The 19,685-nt window shown below is 38.8% G+C and overlaps 1 protein-coding gene across 4 annotated transcripts in view; it reads left to right on the plus strand.

Annotated features, from left to right (window-relative positions):
• SPTBN5 (spectrin beta, non-erythrocytic 5) overlaps nt 1–19,685 on the plus strand; it is a 99,189-nt gene that overhangs the window by 65,982 nt on the left and 13,522 nt on the right. For all 4 annotated transcript variants that reach the window (XM_051791932.1, XM_051791933.1, XM_051791931.1 and 1 more), the window contains exons 40-55: nt 725–843; nt 1,475–1,589; nt 3,944–4,057; nt 5,527–5,648; nt 6,273–6,435; nt 8,238–8,426; nt 9,405–9,482; nt 11,008–11,180; nt 12,219–12,309; nt 12,886–13,032; nt 14,234–14,371; nt 15,087–15,343; nt 15,489–15,675; nt 18,098–18,310; nt 18,676–18,872; nt 19,346–19,550. In XM_051791932.1, the coding sequence (XP_051647892.1) occupies nt 725–843; nt 1,475–1,589; nt 3,944–4,057; nt 5,527–5,648; nt 6,273–6,435; nt 8,238–8,426; nt 9,405–9,482; nt 11,008–11,180; nt 12,219–12,309; nt 12,886–13,032; nt 14,234–14,371; nt 15,087–15,343; nt 15,489–15,675; nt 18,098–18,310; nt 18,676–18,872; nt 19,346–19,550 (2,508 nt within the window). The remainder of the gene's footprint in view (nt 1–724; nt 844–1,474; nt 1,590–3,943; nt 4,058–5,526; nt 5,649–6,272; nt 6,436–8,237; nt 8,427–9,404; nt 9,483–11,007; nt 11,181–12,218; nt 12,310–12,885; nt 13,033–14,233; nt 14,372–15,086; nt 15,344–15,488; nt 15,676–18,097; nt 18,311–18,675; nt 18,873–19,345; nt 19,551–19,685) is intronic.

A 19,685-nucleotide genomic window follows, 5' to 3' on the forward strand; every position in this document is an offset into this window, starting at 1 on the left:
AAAATAGAGAATGTTTTTGAGTCTTGGAGCAGTGCTCAGTGTTGGCTATCCATAACACTCCAAAAGAAAAATTATTTCATTATAGTCCAGATTATGTATGCAATGTACAAATATTACCCATTCCATGGTATGTGCATGGGAAGCAAATTGCCTTGAAGTCTTGGTATACCTTTTAAAATGCAGTGATGTTGCTTTAGAAGAAAACGCAATGGCATAGGTCATCTGGGATTCTTAAGGCTGTATGGATTTTTAAGCCTGTTGCCTACAGTATAGAAGGCACTTCTGGACAGAAGCCTATCTAGATAAAACAGCAAGTAGGCCTAGGAGCCATGAGTCACTGTCTGTTTGACAAAGGATCAGTCTGCCACACAGCAGCTGCTCCACAGCAGCCACCTATGTAACCAGCACCTGCACCTATGTTTCTTCAACAAATGAACCCCTGCTGGAATGTCTGGCTTAGAAACGACTGCCTGAGGGCCCCCATCTAGACCTAGATCATTGTTGTATCTATGGTCATTAATGTTCTTTCTTGCCTTTACTGTCTTCTCATCAGGGACTTAGTAACACCAGCAGTTGTAGTAGAGCAAACCCTATATGTCTGAAATGTTTGGCAGTGAGGTAAAACTATTTCTTTTTGCTGCTGGTGTTGTTTTTCATGTCTCAATGGAAAACTCAATCACAAGCAATTCAAACACATACCTTTGTTTCTTTTCTCGCTTTACAGGAGTCAACAGTTGACGATGCTCACATCAGGACTATCAATGCCCTGGCCATGAAACTGGAGAGACAGAACAAGGAAGAGACAAAGACAATATACGAGCGCCGAAAGCATCTCAATGAGAAGTGAGTATGCTCTTAAATCTTCTGTGTAAAGCAAAAACAAGAAGGAAAAATTAGGTGTCTTTGGCTGGGATAAATGGAGGAATCGAAACATATGTTTTCTTCTTTAATACCATGACCACCAAACATCAGAGACTGGAGTTGTCTAATACTCTCAGAGCAGTTAGCTAGAACGATTTTTAATCCAGCAGGGCCAAAGTCATGTTTCTAGCCTTGAAGGCAAACATGCTGTTTCACAGCACTTGACACAGTAGATTCATGAAGCTAAGACACTTCCATCTATTCACATTGTTGTCCTGGTGAATTGCCTATTGCTTTTGCTGCTTCACAGTCCACTGTCTAAGAAACAAAAGCATGTGGATTATGAAGTTATTGAGAGTCTAAGGAAACTGGATCAGTACTTTTTAGCTTTTAGCCCCCATGCCATCCTGAAAACCTGGTATAAATATAACCAGATAATCTTCTCACACTAATGCTTTATCTCTGTGATGTGCCCTGTTATGGGGAGTTGGGGATCAATGCATAAGGTAGTTCAGAAATCCTGTCTTTTTACTTAAATATGAGCATCATGAAACTCAGTTGTGGAAATCCTTACCTATGAAATACATCTCTAAAATATTATTTTCAATAAAAGGTGGAACAGTTTCCATGGTAACCTGAACGCATACAGGAAGAAATTAGAGGGAGCCCTAGTGATTCATGCCTTAATCAGAGAAATAGATGACATCACAGAAAGAATTACTGAGAAGGTAAGTTTTCAAATTTTGATTGATTAAAATGGAAAAATGTTGTATTTTGCCAACAGCAATAAACCCAGGCATGCTGATTTCGAGAGAACCATTGAGTATTCAACAGTGATCTTTGATAGTTGTCTGTGTTTAAAGTGTGTAGGAAGGCTGAAATATCATTAAACAGTGCAGATTACCAACTCCAAGGCATTCATTATAATGGGTACGTTTGAAATGTATTGTGAGAAATCACAGATTAGAGTCTGCAATAAAAGGGGATGCTCTCTTTATATAATGAAAGGTTACAGAGAAGATCAAGTTGAACTCTCCCTGGAAGTTCATAGTGAAAGTCAGTGGGTACAAGTAGCAAAGTCAGAAGTTCAAAATAGGTGTATAGTGAAAAAAATCACAATGAGAGTGGTCAAACACTGGAACAAGTTACCTGAAGAGACAGTCCTTGGAAAAATTAAAATCTCAACTAGATCAGACCCTGACCAATCTGTCCTAAGGTGACCCCACTTTGGGCAGAGACAAGACTAGATGATGTTCAGAGGTCCCTTCCAACCAACCTCCTCCACTGACCGGCTGACGATGCTTTGCCGGATGCCCCCCAGGACATGGTTGGCCCTCCTGGCTGCCAGGGCACTGCTGACTCAGATTCAACTTGCCATTGGGTACCTCCAGGTCCCTTTCCACAGCACTGCTTTCCAGCATCTCATTCCCAGTCTGTATGAACATCCAGGGTTGCCCCATCCCAGGTGCAGAATCCAGCACTTCCCCTCATTGAACTTCAAATGGCTGGGATTACTCAGTCCTCTAATTTGTCAAAGTCTCTCTGCACGGCCTCCCCTGCCTTTGAGGGACTCAACAGCTCCTCCCAGTTTTGTGTTGTCTGCAAAATTAATATCCCTTCCCGTCCTGTGTCCAAGTCATTTATGAAGATGTTGAGGAGCAGAGGGCCTTAGATGGAGCCCTGTGGAACTCCACTAGTGACAGGGCACCAGTCTGATGTCACCCCATTCACTGTTACCCTCTGTGCTCAACCTGTGAGCCGACTGCTCACCCACTGCGTGATGTGTTTATCCAGCTGTGTGGATATTGTGGATAATGTGCTGGAAATTTTGTCCAGAAGGATCCTGTGAGAGACAGCATCAAAAGCTTTACTGAAATCCAAAAAGATTACAACTGGCTTCCCTTGATCAGCTAGGTGGGTTACCTTGTCATAAGAGGAAATCAGATTTGACAAGCAGGACTTTCCTCTCATGAAGCCGTGCTGGCTGTGACCGATGACAGTGTTGTCTTTTGGGTGTTTTCCAGTACCTCCCAGATGAAATAAATTATCCCCCAGCAATGACTCCTTTCCACTAACTGTAAGCAGAATTAGACAAGTCATGAAGTAGTGGCATCCTTACATTTCTAAACATCTCCATGTTGTCTAGCAAATCCTCCCACAATAAACAAACACAGCAAGATGCAGTAAGTAGAGTACATATCTTAGAAACTAAGGGACTGCTGCCTATTTTTTGCTGTGTTACTGGCACAGGTATGCATCTCCTTCAGACAATGCTGAGCCAAGCTGGTTCTGAATACCAAAAGCCAGTTAGCTGAGTTACCATAGAGCTGTTTCTGCATTACCTACTTAGCTTGAATACAACTTCTAGTGTAGCAAATTCAAAGCCAGTTCATTCAACACTAGCTTGCATATCTCTCCCTGCTGTGCAATACAGACCTATTAAGTATGCAGCTTTGAGAAGTTGCATAAAATCTTATTCATTCAGAAAATTGAAGTAAAAATACCTATCCTGGATCATATATATACTATATATTATTATAGATATTATAATATTATATATTTATTTAACTATGTGTCAGTAGGCAAGTGGTACTACTTAAGGTACCATGAGGCTGTTGGCTCAGAATTTTTATAGCAACTTTTACAAATGTATTTCTTCATTTTATGGGATCTAATTTCTGTTAGGAGCTTAAGAGTAAATTTTACTTTTCATATTTTCATAATACATATCTGAAAATTTCTGTGCCACAATTTATCGGGAAATATTTTTCTGGTTTGGTATTTGGAAAAAAAAGGAAAAAGAAAGACTGAGAAATGCAGGGAAGCATGCCTGTCTCTGTTTTACATGTGAATGGCCAGAGGCATTTTAAGCGGAATTATGACTGTTCAAAGTGATGTGGATTCTTGTTTTATTTCTGTACCAGAAAGCAGACAATGCACTCTGTTGATATTTAAGAAGACAATAAGAACATTTAGATGGCAATGCAAAGAAGTGAAGGAAAAGACTCTTTGAAATAATTAAGATATGATCCTTTTGCTTTGTGTAATCTTCACCATTTGCACATCTTACTGCTCCTTCCAGAGTGTACTTATACAAGCACTGGATTATGGAAAAGATGTGGAAAGTGTGGAAAACCTGATTCGAAGACATGAAGAAATGGAGAGAGAAATCAGTGTTATAAAGTCCAAAATGGAGGTAAGAAGTGAGGAAGTACTGTAAAAAATTTCATTTTTGCTTCTTGGGAATATGGTGCAAAAATCATTTGGATTGATTAGTATGAATTTTCTGCAATGCAAATGCAGCATAAATTTCTTCTCAGTAAAATACCATTCTGATTATTCCTGCTTTATCGTATCAATATCATTCTTTCTGATACACTAAATCTAAGAAGAAAAGTCCCTTTTTAACATGTTGTCTGACTCTCTTGCTCTCATTTACAAACCAGATCAGACTATCCTATACCTTTTGGAAAGTATGGAGTCCATCTTTCCCCCAGTTTCCGTACTGAATTGACCAAAATCACAACTCTAGTTCTGTTTAAAACTTAGATATAAAGCCCACGGTGCAGGTAATGCCCTGACACAGACATCAAACACAGGAATCTTAGATTATACTTGCCTGCCTGATCCACTCTGGCTTTCGTAAAATGGCCAGTTTGCATCACTTAGGACTAATCTTAACCATTAGATATGGGTCTAAGCTCCTATATAGTTGTATATTTTTAATAAAAAGAAGTATTTTCTGTTGAACCACAGTAGTGGAAATGCTGTGACAATGTCTCACATTTTTTCACTGTTGACCAGAGTATTATGGTCAGTTATATGACTCCTGTCATATAGAAAATATTTTTACAAACTTTCTCCAAAGGTGTTGTTCTCAATAGTGAGATTTTAGCAGCATATTTAGAGTTTCTGACTTCAGAGTAAACTTTTCCTTAATATCTTAGCAGTGGTTTGGTATCTGGGTTTACCTGCATGTGTATCAATTCTTACATTTGGGTTTGGGTTTGCTTTTTTTGATATGGTACCACAAGTACCATGTACAAAGTATAGTAACTGTACTTTTTTATGATTAAAACCAGCCTGGCATATTCTCCTTTCTGCCTAATTAGAATTATTCATTTTCATAATTTTGATGGAATTTTGGAAGAAAGTTACCAGCTTTAAACCTGAGCTGATGAGTGTTCTCTACTGTTTATCAGCCTGTGTTAAGGAAAACATCAACTAGAAGTCTACACTGAAAATCGTGGTTTGTTGCTGCTGTTAGCTGAGACACATACAAAAAATTGTTGAGCCTTCTGCTGAAAGGCAAATCTGTTTGTTTCTGTCTGTTCCATATTTTCATGGCTTTTGTTACATTTAGTTAGATTTTGTTAGGCTTAGTTAGATTATGTTTGTCCGTATTCTGCAAAACTATTTTTTTCATTGTAAATTACCATTTGTACATGTGAAGCAGTGCACACTTATCTTTCTTCACATGGATGTTTGTTTGCAAATGCATATGTATTGGTTTTTTGCATATAACATCTTCCCTTTGTTTATTTTGTTATCGTAATTTAAGTACCTGCTTAGGATCTTAATATGAACTATTTTTCCTAAAAGGCAAACTCAGGAATGAATATAAGCATTTGGCATAAATTCACCCCACTATAAATCTCTTCCCAGACATTGGAATTGGAATCTTTCCACCTTTCCACAAGGAATCCATCCATAAATGACAAACTGACTATGAAGCAACAGGAGATGAAAAACAACTGGCTACGACTCCAGGGACAGGCCAAACAAAGGTAAAGACTTAGAGAGTGGTTTGAATATCTCTCAGCAGGAGAAAAGCTTTTCTCTGGGGTCTAAACTCTGCTTGCCAGGGGCCTTTTAAAAGTTTTTAAGGATTCTTTACAAAGTTTATACAGGCGTCTTAGACACCTACACTGGAAAAAGTGTGAGTTGGCACACACAAAATTCCACTGATACGACTTTGAGAAAACTAATGCAATTTTTGTGGTTTATCTCATTAAATAATGCCTTGTGACTATCAAATTAAATCTATCATAAAGCCTTTGTGAAAGACTTATTTTTGGATAGTTCTAGGCGATATTTTTTTCTCAAATCTTTCCAAAACAAGAAAGGCTTAGGCCTGGTCTGTAATCATTGCTGGAAGCAACAGCTATGAAGGCTTTTTTGCCTTTCTTGTGCTAATGAGCTGATGTAGTAAAAATAGTAAGCATGTTGTCTCCAAAGCAGTGTGCATTTCCTATGATTTTAGTTGACATGAGGACGGCTAGGAACTGTAAGGAAAAGCTTGAATTCATTTCATTTGGCTTCTCCTAAGATACTTTCCTCTGCAAATGGGGAGAGAGAAGCAATTAAATAATTCTATGTTGGATAATGCTGAATTGCACATTGTGTGGCAGGAAGGAGAAGCTGGCAGCTTCATATCAGTTGCAGAAATTCAACTTGGAGATGAAGGAGTTACTAGACTGGACCCAAAACATCAGAGGGTTAATGGAAGCAGGGGGGCTTCCTAAAAGCGCAAATGAAGCCGAAAGTATGATTGAGGAGCATCAGGAGAGAAAGGCAAGTATCATCATTGCTTCCAATTGAACATACTGCGAATCTTTCTTATTTGCTGCAGATACAGCAGAATTTTGCTGCATGCATCTGTCAGTAACAGGTAAAAAACTTTTCAATACCAGATTAGAGATAGAAGTCACCTACATATTGACAAAACTGTGTCTCGTGGGCTGTTTGACAGCTTGTGTCTTTGCAGAAAGGCTCAGAAAGCCCCATTAGCTCTCACCTGTACTGCTGTCCAAGCCTGTAGTTAAAAAACAGGTTCAGTATCACACTATGCTTGCTGCTGATCTCTTTATTAAGATTGCCCAAAAAGTTCATGCCAGTCAATTCTGGCTTTGATTTAGTTTTTTTCATGCAAACTCCTTTTGCCTGAGAAAAAAATAGAAACAGCAGTTTGTTTCACACAGGGCAGTAAATTACCATTGAACAGTGCTACACATTCAGTTCCAAAACACTTCAATTGCAACACAATATTTTGGTGGCTAATTTGGCTAATATTTTTGGTTTCTTTTCTAAAAGGAGTGATATTCTTGATTAACCTTAGCGGGGAAAAAAAATCAATATTTTACTTTTTCCCAAGCATCATAGCTGTCCTTCAGCTGTTTTGTTACATTCTCTCTGCAATTAAGTTACTTTTTCTAGAAATCGTGTTCTCAGAATCTTGACTAATATCCAGTGCTTTGTGGGTCCCATAATTAGCACAAATAGTTTGTAGATTCTGAATAATTTTCTAAACCTGAATTTAGTACAAAGTACCTGAAATTCCCTCTTTTTTTTTTAGTCTTTAATTTTAACAATGCTTTCTTATATCACAGACTTCACAATGTTTTTGTCACACTAAAAATATCCAGTGATGTAGTGTGCTCCAAATTTAAATGGAAGCAAGATCTAAGTCTTTAATATCTGCTAGTAAAGGAGCCCAAATGGCTCTAAGGAGACAGTCATACAGAACAGGAGGAATCCAGGCAATATGTTCTTATGTTGACTAAACTAAAATTATAGACAAAACAAGAAAAATTGAGAGTTTTTTTTTCATTCAGGTTACTGGCTCAAAATAAAGTCCTTTGGAGAGATTAGAGGTGAACATAAGATGCTGATGTGAAACAAAAAAACCCCATGAAATTACTCTTTTACAGCTGTGTTTTGATTAGGCAAGACCGCAACCCCAAAAATCCCTAAAAGCTGCAGTTCTAATTTCAGAAATTTAATAGTACATGCCATAGTGTTTAAGGTAGTTTATGAGTTAATACATGGTATTATTTCAGTGCATGGTTATTTTCATTTTCAAATTGCATGCATTAGAAATTCCACATTTGGTTTGCAGGGGCCATAGTTGTTTTTGCCTCCAGGACTCAGTATATGGACATAACTCATTCCTCAGACTAGGTGCAAAAGTTAAATGTATTTCATTTTAACACCACAAAATAAAGTAAAACTATGTCTTTAATGTAAAAGTCTGATGCCAAGTTATGTGTCAGGAGGTGAAAAACTCTAGGCATTGTCTCTCATAAGAACTACCTTTATGTAGGAAGACTGGAGGTAGATTGTTTCTAATTTAATCCCAATTTTCATTTGTAGGAAAACAGTTGTTCCTAAAGCAATAAAGTAATTCATTTTCTACACTTATTTTCTCTTAGCAATTCTATGCTCTTCCAGTAACATAGCTCAAAGAAAGATGAATGATTTTCCATACAGCTATTAGTGCTGGAAAGTTACAGCCCATATTCTTCCCCTTAAGGCTTGTATTCTGAATAACTGGCTTCTCATAAACCCTTGACATCAACCTTAGTAATATATTTTAGGAGGAGATTGAAGCACGAGTGGAAAGATTCAACTCTCTCAGTGACTGTGGTAAAGAACTTGCCAATTCTGGTCACTATGCAACCCCCGAGATTCACCAGTCCCTCTCCAGACTACAGCTAGCCTGGTCTGAATTGACCCAAGCATGGAAAGAGCGATATATAAAATTGTTTCAGGCACAAGACTTACAGGTGAGTAAAAAGACATTCAAGAGAGAATGCACGTGCCACTGACAGTTTTCCTTGATAAAAACAGCACATTTGTGAGGTAGTATAACGCTAATAATACCCAGTGTTTAATATATATTTCACTGGTTTCCAGAAGGCATGCTGAGGGCCAAGCACATTCAGTGCTTACAGGGCTTTAAGTTACAATCACAGAAATTTCTGTGAAATATGTGCTCATAAATTTTTCAAAGCCTTTAAAACTTAGCAAAGTGTGCTCAAACTCTCATACAGCTGGAAAAAACCACATACTTAAAATGCAACATCATGACTCTACCAAATTCTATAACCTTCCCCAAAAACATGGAGCCAGACAAGTATTTAAAAAAAAAATCTGAAGATGAATTTAGCATTAACAGAATAATTAATTTTTCCTGGGTGTTTTTTTTTTTCCCTAAGAAAAGAACTGTTTTGGCTGTAGTTTCCTAGAAATACTTCCCTGTAATAGTCATCTTACTTAAAAAATTTCTGCTCAAACAGGGATTTTAAAAATGGGAATGTCAAATACTTTAAATAAAAGCTGGGCTACTAGTTCCATCAAAAATCTTCATATATATGAGAACTTAAATCATATGGTATGGGCTGCTTTAATGCTTCTTTATGTATTACATAGTACTTATTTCTGGCTGTGTTACTAACTTTTCATTGGCCAGTTACTTATGCAGCCTTCTCTACACTGTTAAAAAACAATCTAGAAGTACTTATATTGTATCCTATGTCTTAGACAAGAAAGAAATAGTCTTATTATTAAGGAGAAAGTCACAATAATAATTGTTACATATGTTTTTTCTAGAATCTAATGCTTATTGCCATCCAGTGCTATGCAGTTAATTTTTTAAATAGCCATGAAAGTTCAGGGGTTTTCAGTGTACTCTGCCGAAATCAGGTTAGCCTCTCTTTTACAGCATTTTTTCATGTTTATGGCTGCTTTTTTTCCCTATACAGAAATTCTATGGCTATGTGGAACAGATTGAGAGTTGGCTCAGCAGCAAAGAAGCTTTCCTAGCTAATGAGGACTCGGGGGTATGTGCTCTGAGAAATTACAATTTTCTCTGCAATCAGTCTGATGGAAAGGGGACTGTGAAGTATGGTAATGTGCTCTGAACCTTCCTGTGGTCTTTCTCCTTACTGCTCTGTCTTGTTGGTGGTTTAGAATCAGATTTCTTTCCTTGATACTTTACTCAGGATGGGATTTTCAGCCCCAAGAATAATGAAACAATCCAACTACTCTGATTATAACAGGAAAGTGAGACTGCATAGAATCATAGAATGGTTTGGGTTGGAAGGGACCTGAAAGATCATCCAGTTCAAACCACCCTCCCATGGGTGGGGACACCTCCCACTACACCAGGTTGCTCAATGCTCCATTCAGCCCGGCCTTGTCATATCTGACCCAAATACCCTTGTCAGCAGTACACAAGTCATCACGGCTGTCACTGATTACATACCCAGTTTAGCTTTAAATTACCTATCACAGGTATCAGCAACACTGCAATAAGTGATGCATGGGTTGCAAGAGCTGTGTACGATGCCAGATATACGTTCTGATACTTAGCTTATCCTGCATCTTGTGTAGGTGGTGCTACCTAATTAGTTGTCTCTGCAGGAATGACAATGACATCTCAGAGTTCAGTGTAGACACAATGGGTACAAATGGTATGAAAACGATAAAATGCTAGTGGCTGGTGTCTGCCTCTGTAATTCTCAGCATAGAGGTATGTATTTACAGTCCTTTCATTACAGTATGAGACTTACAAGGAGTCACCCAATCATATTTAGCTCAGCAATGTACAGAAAATACTCTGTGAGTAATTTCCCATCCAATGACTCATGTAAGCACCCAGAAGTTTGAATTTTTTTCTGAACCATTTGATGCAAGCTTTATTGCTTCCTTTAGAGTTGTGGGGAAGCTGAGTTTATCACAGTAACAACATTTTGACTCCACTGAATCTATAATTAAAAGTCCAGAGGGATGCTGCAAAGAGAACTCTGAGTCATTAAGGTTGGGATTCACAAACATTACAAGAAGTCAAATTCTGTATTTATCTCCAGATGAACTGTAATGTCAGACTTTAGTCCTCAAATTCAAATCTGGATCAGAGCTCTTCTAAATTCCATGAGTTGAAACTGAGGCTCTAATTTTAACCTTCTTCTGTGACATATTTGTTCACTTAACTGTGATTTCTGCTCAGCATTCCACATTTGCTTTCAACATAGCATCTGTCTTAAGGTTGATTTATAATTAGGCTCTCATGTTTTAATTCTTGAGAACTTATGTGTTCTATGCAGCACAACAATACGCATGAGAAGCTAAGCATCTAGCAGCCAGTTCAGTTTTGACCCTGAAATAATGACCTCAGACCTTGCATAGAACCTTATTTAGGCCCCAAGTGTCATATTCAGTGCCAATACATTTCAAAGAACAATAAATTTTCTTGACAGCTAGCTTGCAAATATGGGGTAAATGCCATTTAGATTGTGGATTATCAGTGCTGTGGATGGAAAAACTCTGACTGAAAGCAGCTACCTTTTGTTGTCTTCTATCCAGGACTCACTGTCTAGTGTGGAGAGCCTACAGCAGAAACACACACAGTTTGAAAAAGCACTGGAAGTTCAGATGGAGAAAATTGATGAAATGGCTTCATTTTCTCAGCAGCTAGCACAGAACAAGCATTATGACTCAGACAACATCACCAACAGATGCCAGGCCATTTTGAGGAGGTGAAGTCAAACCTTTCCCATGTCATCCTTTCTGTGATAAGACCCTCTCCATGCTGATTAATGTCTTTAAATTATTTAAGAGAACTAAAAACTGATTTGCATTTGCTCACCTTTGTGCTTTGCACTGTCGTATTCCCATATTGGCCTGAGCCTAATAATAATTTCATCAGGAGGTGTCCAAAATGCAAAATTAAGTGGAGAGTGAGCAGGATGCAGAAAAAGGCAGATTTCTGTAATTCTGTATTCTGGCCTTAGGGACAGTGCTGCAAAAAAAAGACTGAGGTCTGCTGTGCCATTAAATAATTCATTATCATTTAATACCATCAAGATAGGTCATTAGCTAGACAACTGCTTTTTCACTGCTCTAATAGGGTTGATCTTAAAGCCCTGCTCAGATTTCTGATCAGATCTTGCCCTTTCGTGTGAACTACTTTATTTCTTGTAGCACGTTGCGTATTGTTCATCATAAACAAATGCTGACAGTAAAAGCAGTTGTATTCACTGCTATGGTAGATGAAAAGATATACATAAAAGTTATGAAAAGAGATTAGAGACCCCTTATAATTAAAGTGAACATACAAATTTATTAATATGATCTAATTTGATACTATTTATTATTATCTCAAATCTGCATTAACATGAATAAAGTGCTGCAGATCCAAAATTGCTAAAAAGATTAAAGGATGGTGTAGCTTTGGTTTATGCACGGCAAATACCATGATGCTTACAGTATTTCCACATAAGAAACATGCTGAGCTTATGTTCTCTTGAACTCTGAAAGGCAGTAATGGTTATTCCTAAAGGCAAATATCATATGTACAGAATTTGTGTGTAGTTTAAACATATCTGCTAGCAATCCTTCCTATCAGTGCACCGATCATCTTCTCTAACAGTTCAGATCAAGGGAGTCTGTATGTTATGGACATTTCCCTCCTAAAGAATGGAGGGTTAGAGCATGTGTGTTCTAGAAGTGAAATTTGGAAACCCTTATCTAATTCACTCTGTGATTTCGACCTCACACATCTGTCTTCATCTCAGAAAAGAGAGACTACTGGAGAATGCTGCTGCTCGCAGACATTTGCTAGAGGAATCAAGGCTTCTGCAGAAGTTCCTGAGGAATTCCTTTGAGGTACAATTACACAGGATTCATGGTATTCTAGTTTCTCAAAACATGCTATGCCGCATAGGTCTGAATCCCTGGACAGATTTACTGTGAGAAAAGTCAAGGAACTGAGTCTGGAATGAGATAATATTGCGGAAAATGAGAATAAGAATAAAGGGATATTTTTTTCATCTTCCCTCTAGCAATCAGATGAAAGGTCTAATGTACAGTGGATGCCAGCAAAATGCAGAAGAAATGAAAGCATTAAAAGGGAATGTACCACCATTTAAAAACCCATGAGAAGATACTGACAATGGGTTAGAAATAGGGAGATCATTGTCTATTCTCCCTCATGCACACAGGTGTCCATGCATTTTCTCACTCCATGTTACCCTTTCCAGGTAACAGTGCTCATAAGCAGACATAGAGAGGTGACTTTATGAAGGACAGGAGGAGCTTAGGGAAGCAGAACCTCAGAAGAACAACTCACTTGGGTCCCCACTCTCTGGTTCCCTGTTTTATACATATAAGAGGAGAGACTGACAGGCTGGACCTGAAGAAACACTGAAGGTTTTGGTTACTTCTGTTCTTTCCTCACCAAAGGTGGCTGCCTGGATTAATGAGAAGAATAGCATTGCCCAGGATGATAGCTGGAAGGATCCAAGCAATCTGCAGACCAAACTGCAGAAACACCAGACTTTCCAAGCAGAGATCATGGCCAATAAGAATCATCTGGACTCCATCAAATCTGTGAGAGAAGCGGGGTTGATGGCAGGGGTGGGCAATTGGGATGAAAGACTCTGCAGACAGAGTTACAGTGATCTCAAACAAGTGAGGGGGAATCACTGTCTCATCACTGATGTTATTCATGTTCTTTCTGAGGGGACGAGGAAGCTTATTATTTTAGTCCATCAAGAATTTTCTGTGTCCATCAGTTTCTTCCCACTCTCTCTTATTATCCAATGCTAGCTTGCTATCTATATTCACCACGGATGCAAAGGAAACAGACAAGTGCCTTCAATAAAAGATTCATTCCACTGACTTTAGGAACATCTCTCTGGGGTGGATGCTACATTAGATGTACTGGTTTCTCTCTAGTGGAGAACCTAGCTGATTGGGTGCACAACCTTTAACAGGTATCTAACAAAAAGGATAAAGATTTTTCAAGTACTTCCTTTGCAGATACATATTGGTAGGCGAGATATGAAGGAAGCCTGACAAGCTTTGTCAGATACTTGGCAGAAGCTGTGATCAGATGATAAGTTTGGAAGGACAGACTGTTACATGTTAATTAACTTTATTTTCAGCACAGTGCTTACTAGCTGTATTTTGCAATATATTACTAATCATTAGATTTCCTCCTCCAGATTCACCTGTAATCACTATCTTAGCAAAACCTTTTGTTCTTCTCTTCTCTTCTCTTCTCTTCTCTTCTCTTCTCTTCTCTTCTCTTCTCTTCTCTTCTCTTCTCTTCTCTTCTCTTCTCTTCTCTTCTCTTCTCTTCTCTTCTCTTCTCTTCTCTTCTCTTCTCTTCTCTTCTCTTCTCTTCTCTTCTCTTCTCATTTTATTTTCCTTTCCCTTCCCTTCCCAAACCTTCCCTTCCCTTTCTTGTTTGTACAATCTCTTTCGCATTATTTCTTTATGCCCTGCCTTTTTCATTGGAAATAGCCTTAGTAGTTGCTCTTTAGAACATCTACTGACCTGCTATAGCAACTTTCTTTAGCTGTACATCTTGCTTACCTTGCTATGCATTCTCTGCCCAGGTTTCAGTAACCCTTTTGCCGTTATTAGTTTTTTCTCTGTCTCTGTAGCCTCTCTGTGCTAGGTGAGGAAACAGCAATTGCAGTTGGCCCTTTACATAGCTGTGACAGCAGGCTTTGTTTATGGAGGCAAAAGTGATATATTCTGCTGCATTCAACAAAGGAAGAAAACTTTGTTCCCTGTGCTATAGGAAGGGGAGAAGATGCTCCATGAAAGGCACCATGCCTCAGAAGCCATTCAGTCCAGACTACAAGAAATGGATGAGCTATGGGAGGAACTGCTAGCAAGTTGCCAGGAGAAATGGACCAAACTGCAAGATGCTTACAAGGTAATACAACATACCAGTGGACCTTGTTGTCATTTCCAGAGATAGCACAGCTGCCTTGCTACATGTCTCATCTACAAGTGTGTCACTTGATACAATCAAACTTGATTCCTCAAGACCATTAGTGCAAAGAAACTAAAAAACGTAGACTGGCTGAATGGAATTGGCAGGAGAACTGTACATTCCTATGGAGGGAAAAGGATCTGTAGGCTGGGCTCCCTTCTGTTTTCTGCTGCTGGTTTAGATCCAGATTCCAGAGAGGGATGTTGAGGAAAAATATGTTTACTAATATGTGTCAGCTCTCTTCATCTGTCACAAGGGCATCTTTTCTCCAGTACATTGAGAAAGAAGCCCACAGCTGCTTTTCATTCTTCCAGCTCTAGGCACGTGAATTCTTGTGACTGGGAGTTCTGCATGGGCTCTTTGTTTAGAAAACAGAGCTCTCCCTTTAAATGGCTTCCCTTTAAGGTACTGTGTCCATGATCTGCATTTATGCAACACAAGTGAGATGAAATCTTGATGTTTTCTGCATCTGTTGTTGTCTTCACCATGACTGAATTCTCTTCTTCATTTCAAGAATCATATCTGGGAAGAGTTCACTGAGCACTGGGAAGTCACTCAATGTTCGTGTGTAATTCTTACTGAAAGTGATGAAGATTTTTACATCACATTATATGTCCTAAACGTTTAAATATCTTTTCTTTATGCTTGTTCTCAGGGTCTTCATTTTCAGCGAAGTGTAGAGGACACAGAGAAATGGTTGGAAGGTGTGGAAAATGAGCTGAAAGCACCATACAGTAGCAATGATCTGGTGGTTTTGAACAGTCATCTGAAGAAACAAGAGGAATTGGAGGAACATATTGCTGGCCACAGGGACCGGGTGCAAGAGCTTGTGGTCACAGCTCAGCAATTCCAGAAGGAGAAACACTTTCTTGCTGATGAACTAGAAGAGAGAGTAGATCAACTGGTGCAGAGGTGTGTAACTACCTGGCCTGTCTCCTGCCATCTTTTTCCTACTTTTATCAACCTATTTCTTCCCTGAATATTCTTTTTTCTTTCCTTCTCTACACCATTCTGAACCAATCTGCGGTCCTCACTGGATTATCTTTAAAACCTACAGATACAAAAGATTACGTGATCCTCTGCAGGAGAGACGCGGGAATCTGGAGGCAAGCAGACTTCAGTACCAATTCTTCCGAGATGTTGATGAGGAGTTGGCTTGGGTTCATGAGAAGCTCCCCCAGGCTTCCTCCAGGGATTATGGCCAATCCCTGGCAACTGTTCAGAGTCTACAAGAAAAGCACCAGGTAATGTCATATGAGAACTATTCACAGTCTTTAGAATCAAATGGAGAACACTGAACTGAATTTGTCTGTATCAAACTTTGTCTGCTATGCTTTGGCTAACAAGAGTCATGATGCCTCTTCTCCCTTTCACTTTTGATGGATATGTCCATGGCTTGGCAACATGTGAGATTCCATCCTGCTTATCATTGCAGTGGTTCAAGTACCACACCATATGCTTTTCTGTGGATACATTGGCTCTTTCTATGAACTGAGTTAAAAACCTGACCTTTTCAGTACAAAATAGATTTTACAAACTTTTGTGTGCTTTCATAGGTTCTTTGGGCAACAGATGTCCTAACAAAATGCTTTGAAACTCAGTAAGTACATCCAAGAAAGCTCATTGCTCAGATGTCTCAGGATGATCTCCCAGGAAAACATTTTTCCCCAAAACTTTTTGTGCTCTGAAGGAAGGGAAATAGCAGGGAATTATTACAAACCCTAGACAACCTTCATTCCAGTGGTAGCTTTCAAAACAGCTGCTGAATTATTTCATGAGGTTCAGACAGGCCATCAGAGAAAGCAGCATCTGGAATACTGTCGTCTCAAATACCAGTAAAACAACAGCTGCCTTCCTGATAATTTTTTAATAAGGAGCACAGTCTCTTTGCAAACACGAGGTGGAAGAAAAAAATATTCCCACTAAAAGTTTCCAGCAGCTGTTGGTATTTAATGTTAGCAAATGGCAGCACATTTAAGTGCCACAGTAAGTGCCTCTGGGGGAAAAATCTGTTCAACCTGCTTTAGGATTGGGAAAGACAGAAATCATAAAAATTTTGAATGTAGTGATATATATACAGTGAGAGAGAAATCCTAAGCATTCGATACAATCATTATCAACCAGTACTAATAAAAAGCTTGTTTCATCCAGATTAAAAGTATAAATGTTGTTATATGTGCAATTACTCCTAAAAATTGTGGTTGACGTGGTAGGAAGATAATTAGATTCACAGAAGAAAAGAATGTTTGAGCTGAATTAATCTGAGAAAGTATTTCAAATAACTGAAGGAGCAGTTAGGCTGCTTTAGGCTGCAATTATCTTAATTTTAATTAGCTAAGTCTCAAAATTGTTCAATGAACTGTGAGAATGGGAGATATAGACCAGATTATCAGTACATAATAAAATGCCAATTTTCCTGCCATCTTACTTCTTATTTTTCTGGAAACAGGACTAAAATATAAGTTTGAATTCTCAATGTGTTAGTAGCTAGAGCCTCTACACCTTGTTTTAATGTTGATTTACAAGCTAGCAAATGTCAGAGGTAACATAACAGTCAAGAATTTAACAGTCAAGAGTTGAATATACTATTAGTTCCACCCTCTACTGTTCAACCTAATGAGTCAGATTTGAAAAACTTGAGGTTTTACCACAAAAGAGATTGTGCATGAAATGCACTAGCCAAAGGGAAAAAACCCCCACACTGTCTTGCAAAACAGCATTTACACACAAATATAATATGCGTACAAGCAACTGCTTGGCTTGGAGCAGATATGGTGTCAGTTTTCAACAGCATAGTGACCGTCTTGAAATTTATCGGTGGAAGTTAAAGGCAAGATTAGAATCAGAGCTCTTTTCCAGCCAAGCCAAGCTTGACACTTAAGTTGAGAAAGCGGCTCCTCTCCTCATAGAAGACATCTTTTCTACATTAACACAGCACTGCAGTCTAACTCTGAAGCTACTGTTTCATAGCTATGAAATTAAACAGAACACCTGTAAAATTGTGGGGTTTGTGCTCAAGGTGCTCAGGCATAGTCAGACAAGGAATGCACATATGCTTGCAGATAAATCACAGCATGGTCCTTGTCTACCCAGGCAAATATCATATGAGAGGCTATACAGAGGTATGCATATAGTTTTTAAATCTACCAGTCTTCAAAAATTAATTTCAAGGAAAGTCTTTCAGAATTGATTCAGGTAGTTTTCTTCTCTCCTTGTCCTGTTAGCTGCCTGATAGTATATGTACCCACAGCATTTGCAATGTCTGTTATGCTTTTCTACAAAGGCATCGGCACGTGATAAAAACTAATGAGCAGGCAAACTGGTTTTTCTTACCTAGGTACACCATTCAAGAAACACCATGTAATGGAGTGAAAGTGAGTATATTTCGGTGGAATTTACAGATAAGAGGTTTGTGCTTACAACCTCTTCCCTCCAGACTCTGAGGTGGATACACAACAAAGTTCCATGGCTAAATTTGATTTCTATAATTATGCCTTCACCTCCAAAAGCTCCTTCACTCCACTAAGAGCATGCACTTGGACTTTGTACCTCTGACTCATCTTCATGAATAGGAAGCAAATTCATAATTACATGACTAGGTTTTCTGGAATAAAAATCTCCACAACTTTTATTTTTGATATGTCACTTTACCCTTACTCTTTCCAGAATTTGGAGAATGAGATAAACAGTCGGGATGCTTTGACCAAAGCAGTGCTCAGTACAGGACAGAAACTGGTAAGGGGAGGCCACTCAGCCTCCCTCAAGATTATGCAGCATTTGAAGGAACTTGAGACTTCTGTAGAAAACTTGAAGGCAGAGGCTCAAGAGAGGAGACTGAGGCTCATGCAGTCATATGAGGCCCATCTGTTCCTAAATGAGGTAAAAATGTTTCCTGAGAGATTTATTTTGGTCATTCTTTGCTTAAAAGAATCTGTATTGTTGAATGGATGTAAGAGCTGAGAAAGGAACAGAATTCATACTCTCCCAATTTTTCATGTCTGGTAAATATGGGTACAGTGGAGAAATAACAATTACCTTTCAACTAACTGCAGTGAGTAACATGTAACTGCAGTTGCTGGGTTCTGGGTACATATTTTTTGGAAGTGTCTGCTAGACTGCATTACAGGAAGACACCTAAGCTACTCTCTGATTTCACTGATAGATCAGTGCACCACTGCTTTCCAGTTTTCTTTATCTTGACCTAAACCAAACTATGTTAAGGTCCATCCCTGTATTTTATACAGCTACTGGAGGTGGAGGCATGGCTGGCAGAGAGGAGTTTCATTCTGGATACCTTGGATTATGGGAAGAATGAAGAATCCACGCAAGTCTTACTTCGTAAACTTGAAGCTACCAAACTGGACATGGATAGTTTCAGGTCCCGGATCAAGAAAGTACAGGAGACAGGTGCCAGCTTAATAAACAAAGACAGTCCAGAGAGGTAGGAAAGTGAGAACAGGCTTCTTCTCCAGGTCTAACAGAAATGCCTAGAGAAGGCAAATATGGAAAAGTTTGATGGCTCCTTCAGAAATAAGACTTGAGGGGACATCCAACCCTCCTTCATCACCATCAGACACACTGAGCTCCCCAAAAGCTTGATGATTGTTTTAATGTTTTCATGACTGTTTTTTCCCACTGTGCTTCAGAAAGGAAATGAATATTCTTGACAGTTCACTGTTTTTATTGCAAGTTTGTGTTTATATCTGGGGGAAAGGAAGTGTAAAGAGCAGCCATTTATATGATATACTTTAATTTTTTGAACTAGCTGGCTTTAATGGCACAGCATAACTCACTCCATGACGTTTTCTTGTTTATTCTGTATTTTAAAGGCATTGCAAATCCAACGTCAGAAAAGACAATGTTCAAAAAGAACAATAAAACAAAGACATACCTTCTGATTCTTGTTCTTTGCAGCTCAGTCATACTTTCAAAGCTCCAGGGGATCCTAGCAGACTACCAGTCTCTCCTACAGAAGTCTGAGACCCAGAGAAAATGCCTACAAGAACAATTCCAGCTCTATCAGTTTGAAAGAGAATTCCAGCTGGTGGATGCATGGCTTTCCAGTAAACAGTCTGTAGCAGAGTCGGATGACTATGGGCAGGACTTAGATGATGTTGAGGTAAAAGAAAATAAAAGGTATTGCATGTATTGTGTGGCAAAGCAGGAATATATTTCCTGCAATGTTTGTGCAGCTGCTGACAGTGAAGCGTGTTATGTCTGCAAAAACTAAGCAAACCAGTTGTTTCTGCAGCAG

The sequence above is a fragment of the Manacus candei genome, unplaced genomic scaffold (assembly GCF_025592945.1).
Source record: "Manacus candei isolate 608988 ecotype Guabito, Panama unplaced genomic scaffold, ASM2559294v1 h1tg000033l, whole genome shotgun sequence".
In the NCBI taxonomy this organism is placed as follows: domain Eukaryota; kingdom Metazoa; phylum Chordata; class Aves; order Passeriformes; family Pipridae; genus Manacus; species Manacus candei.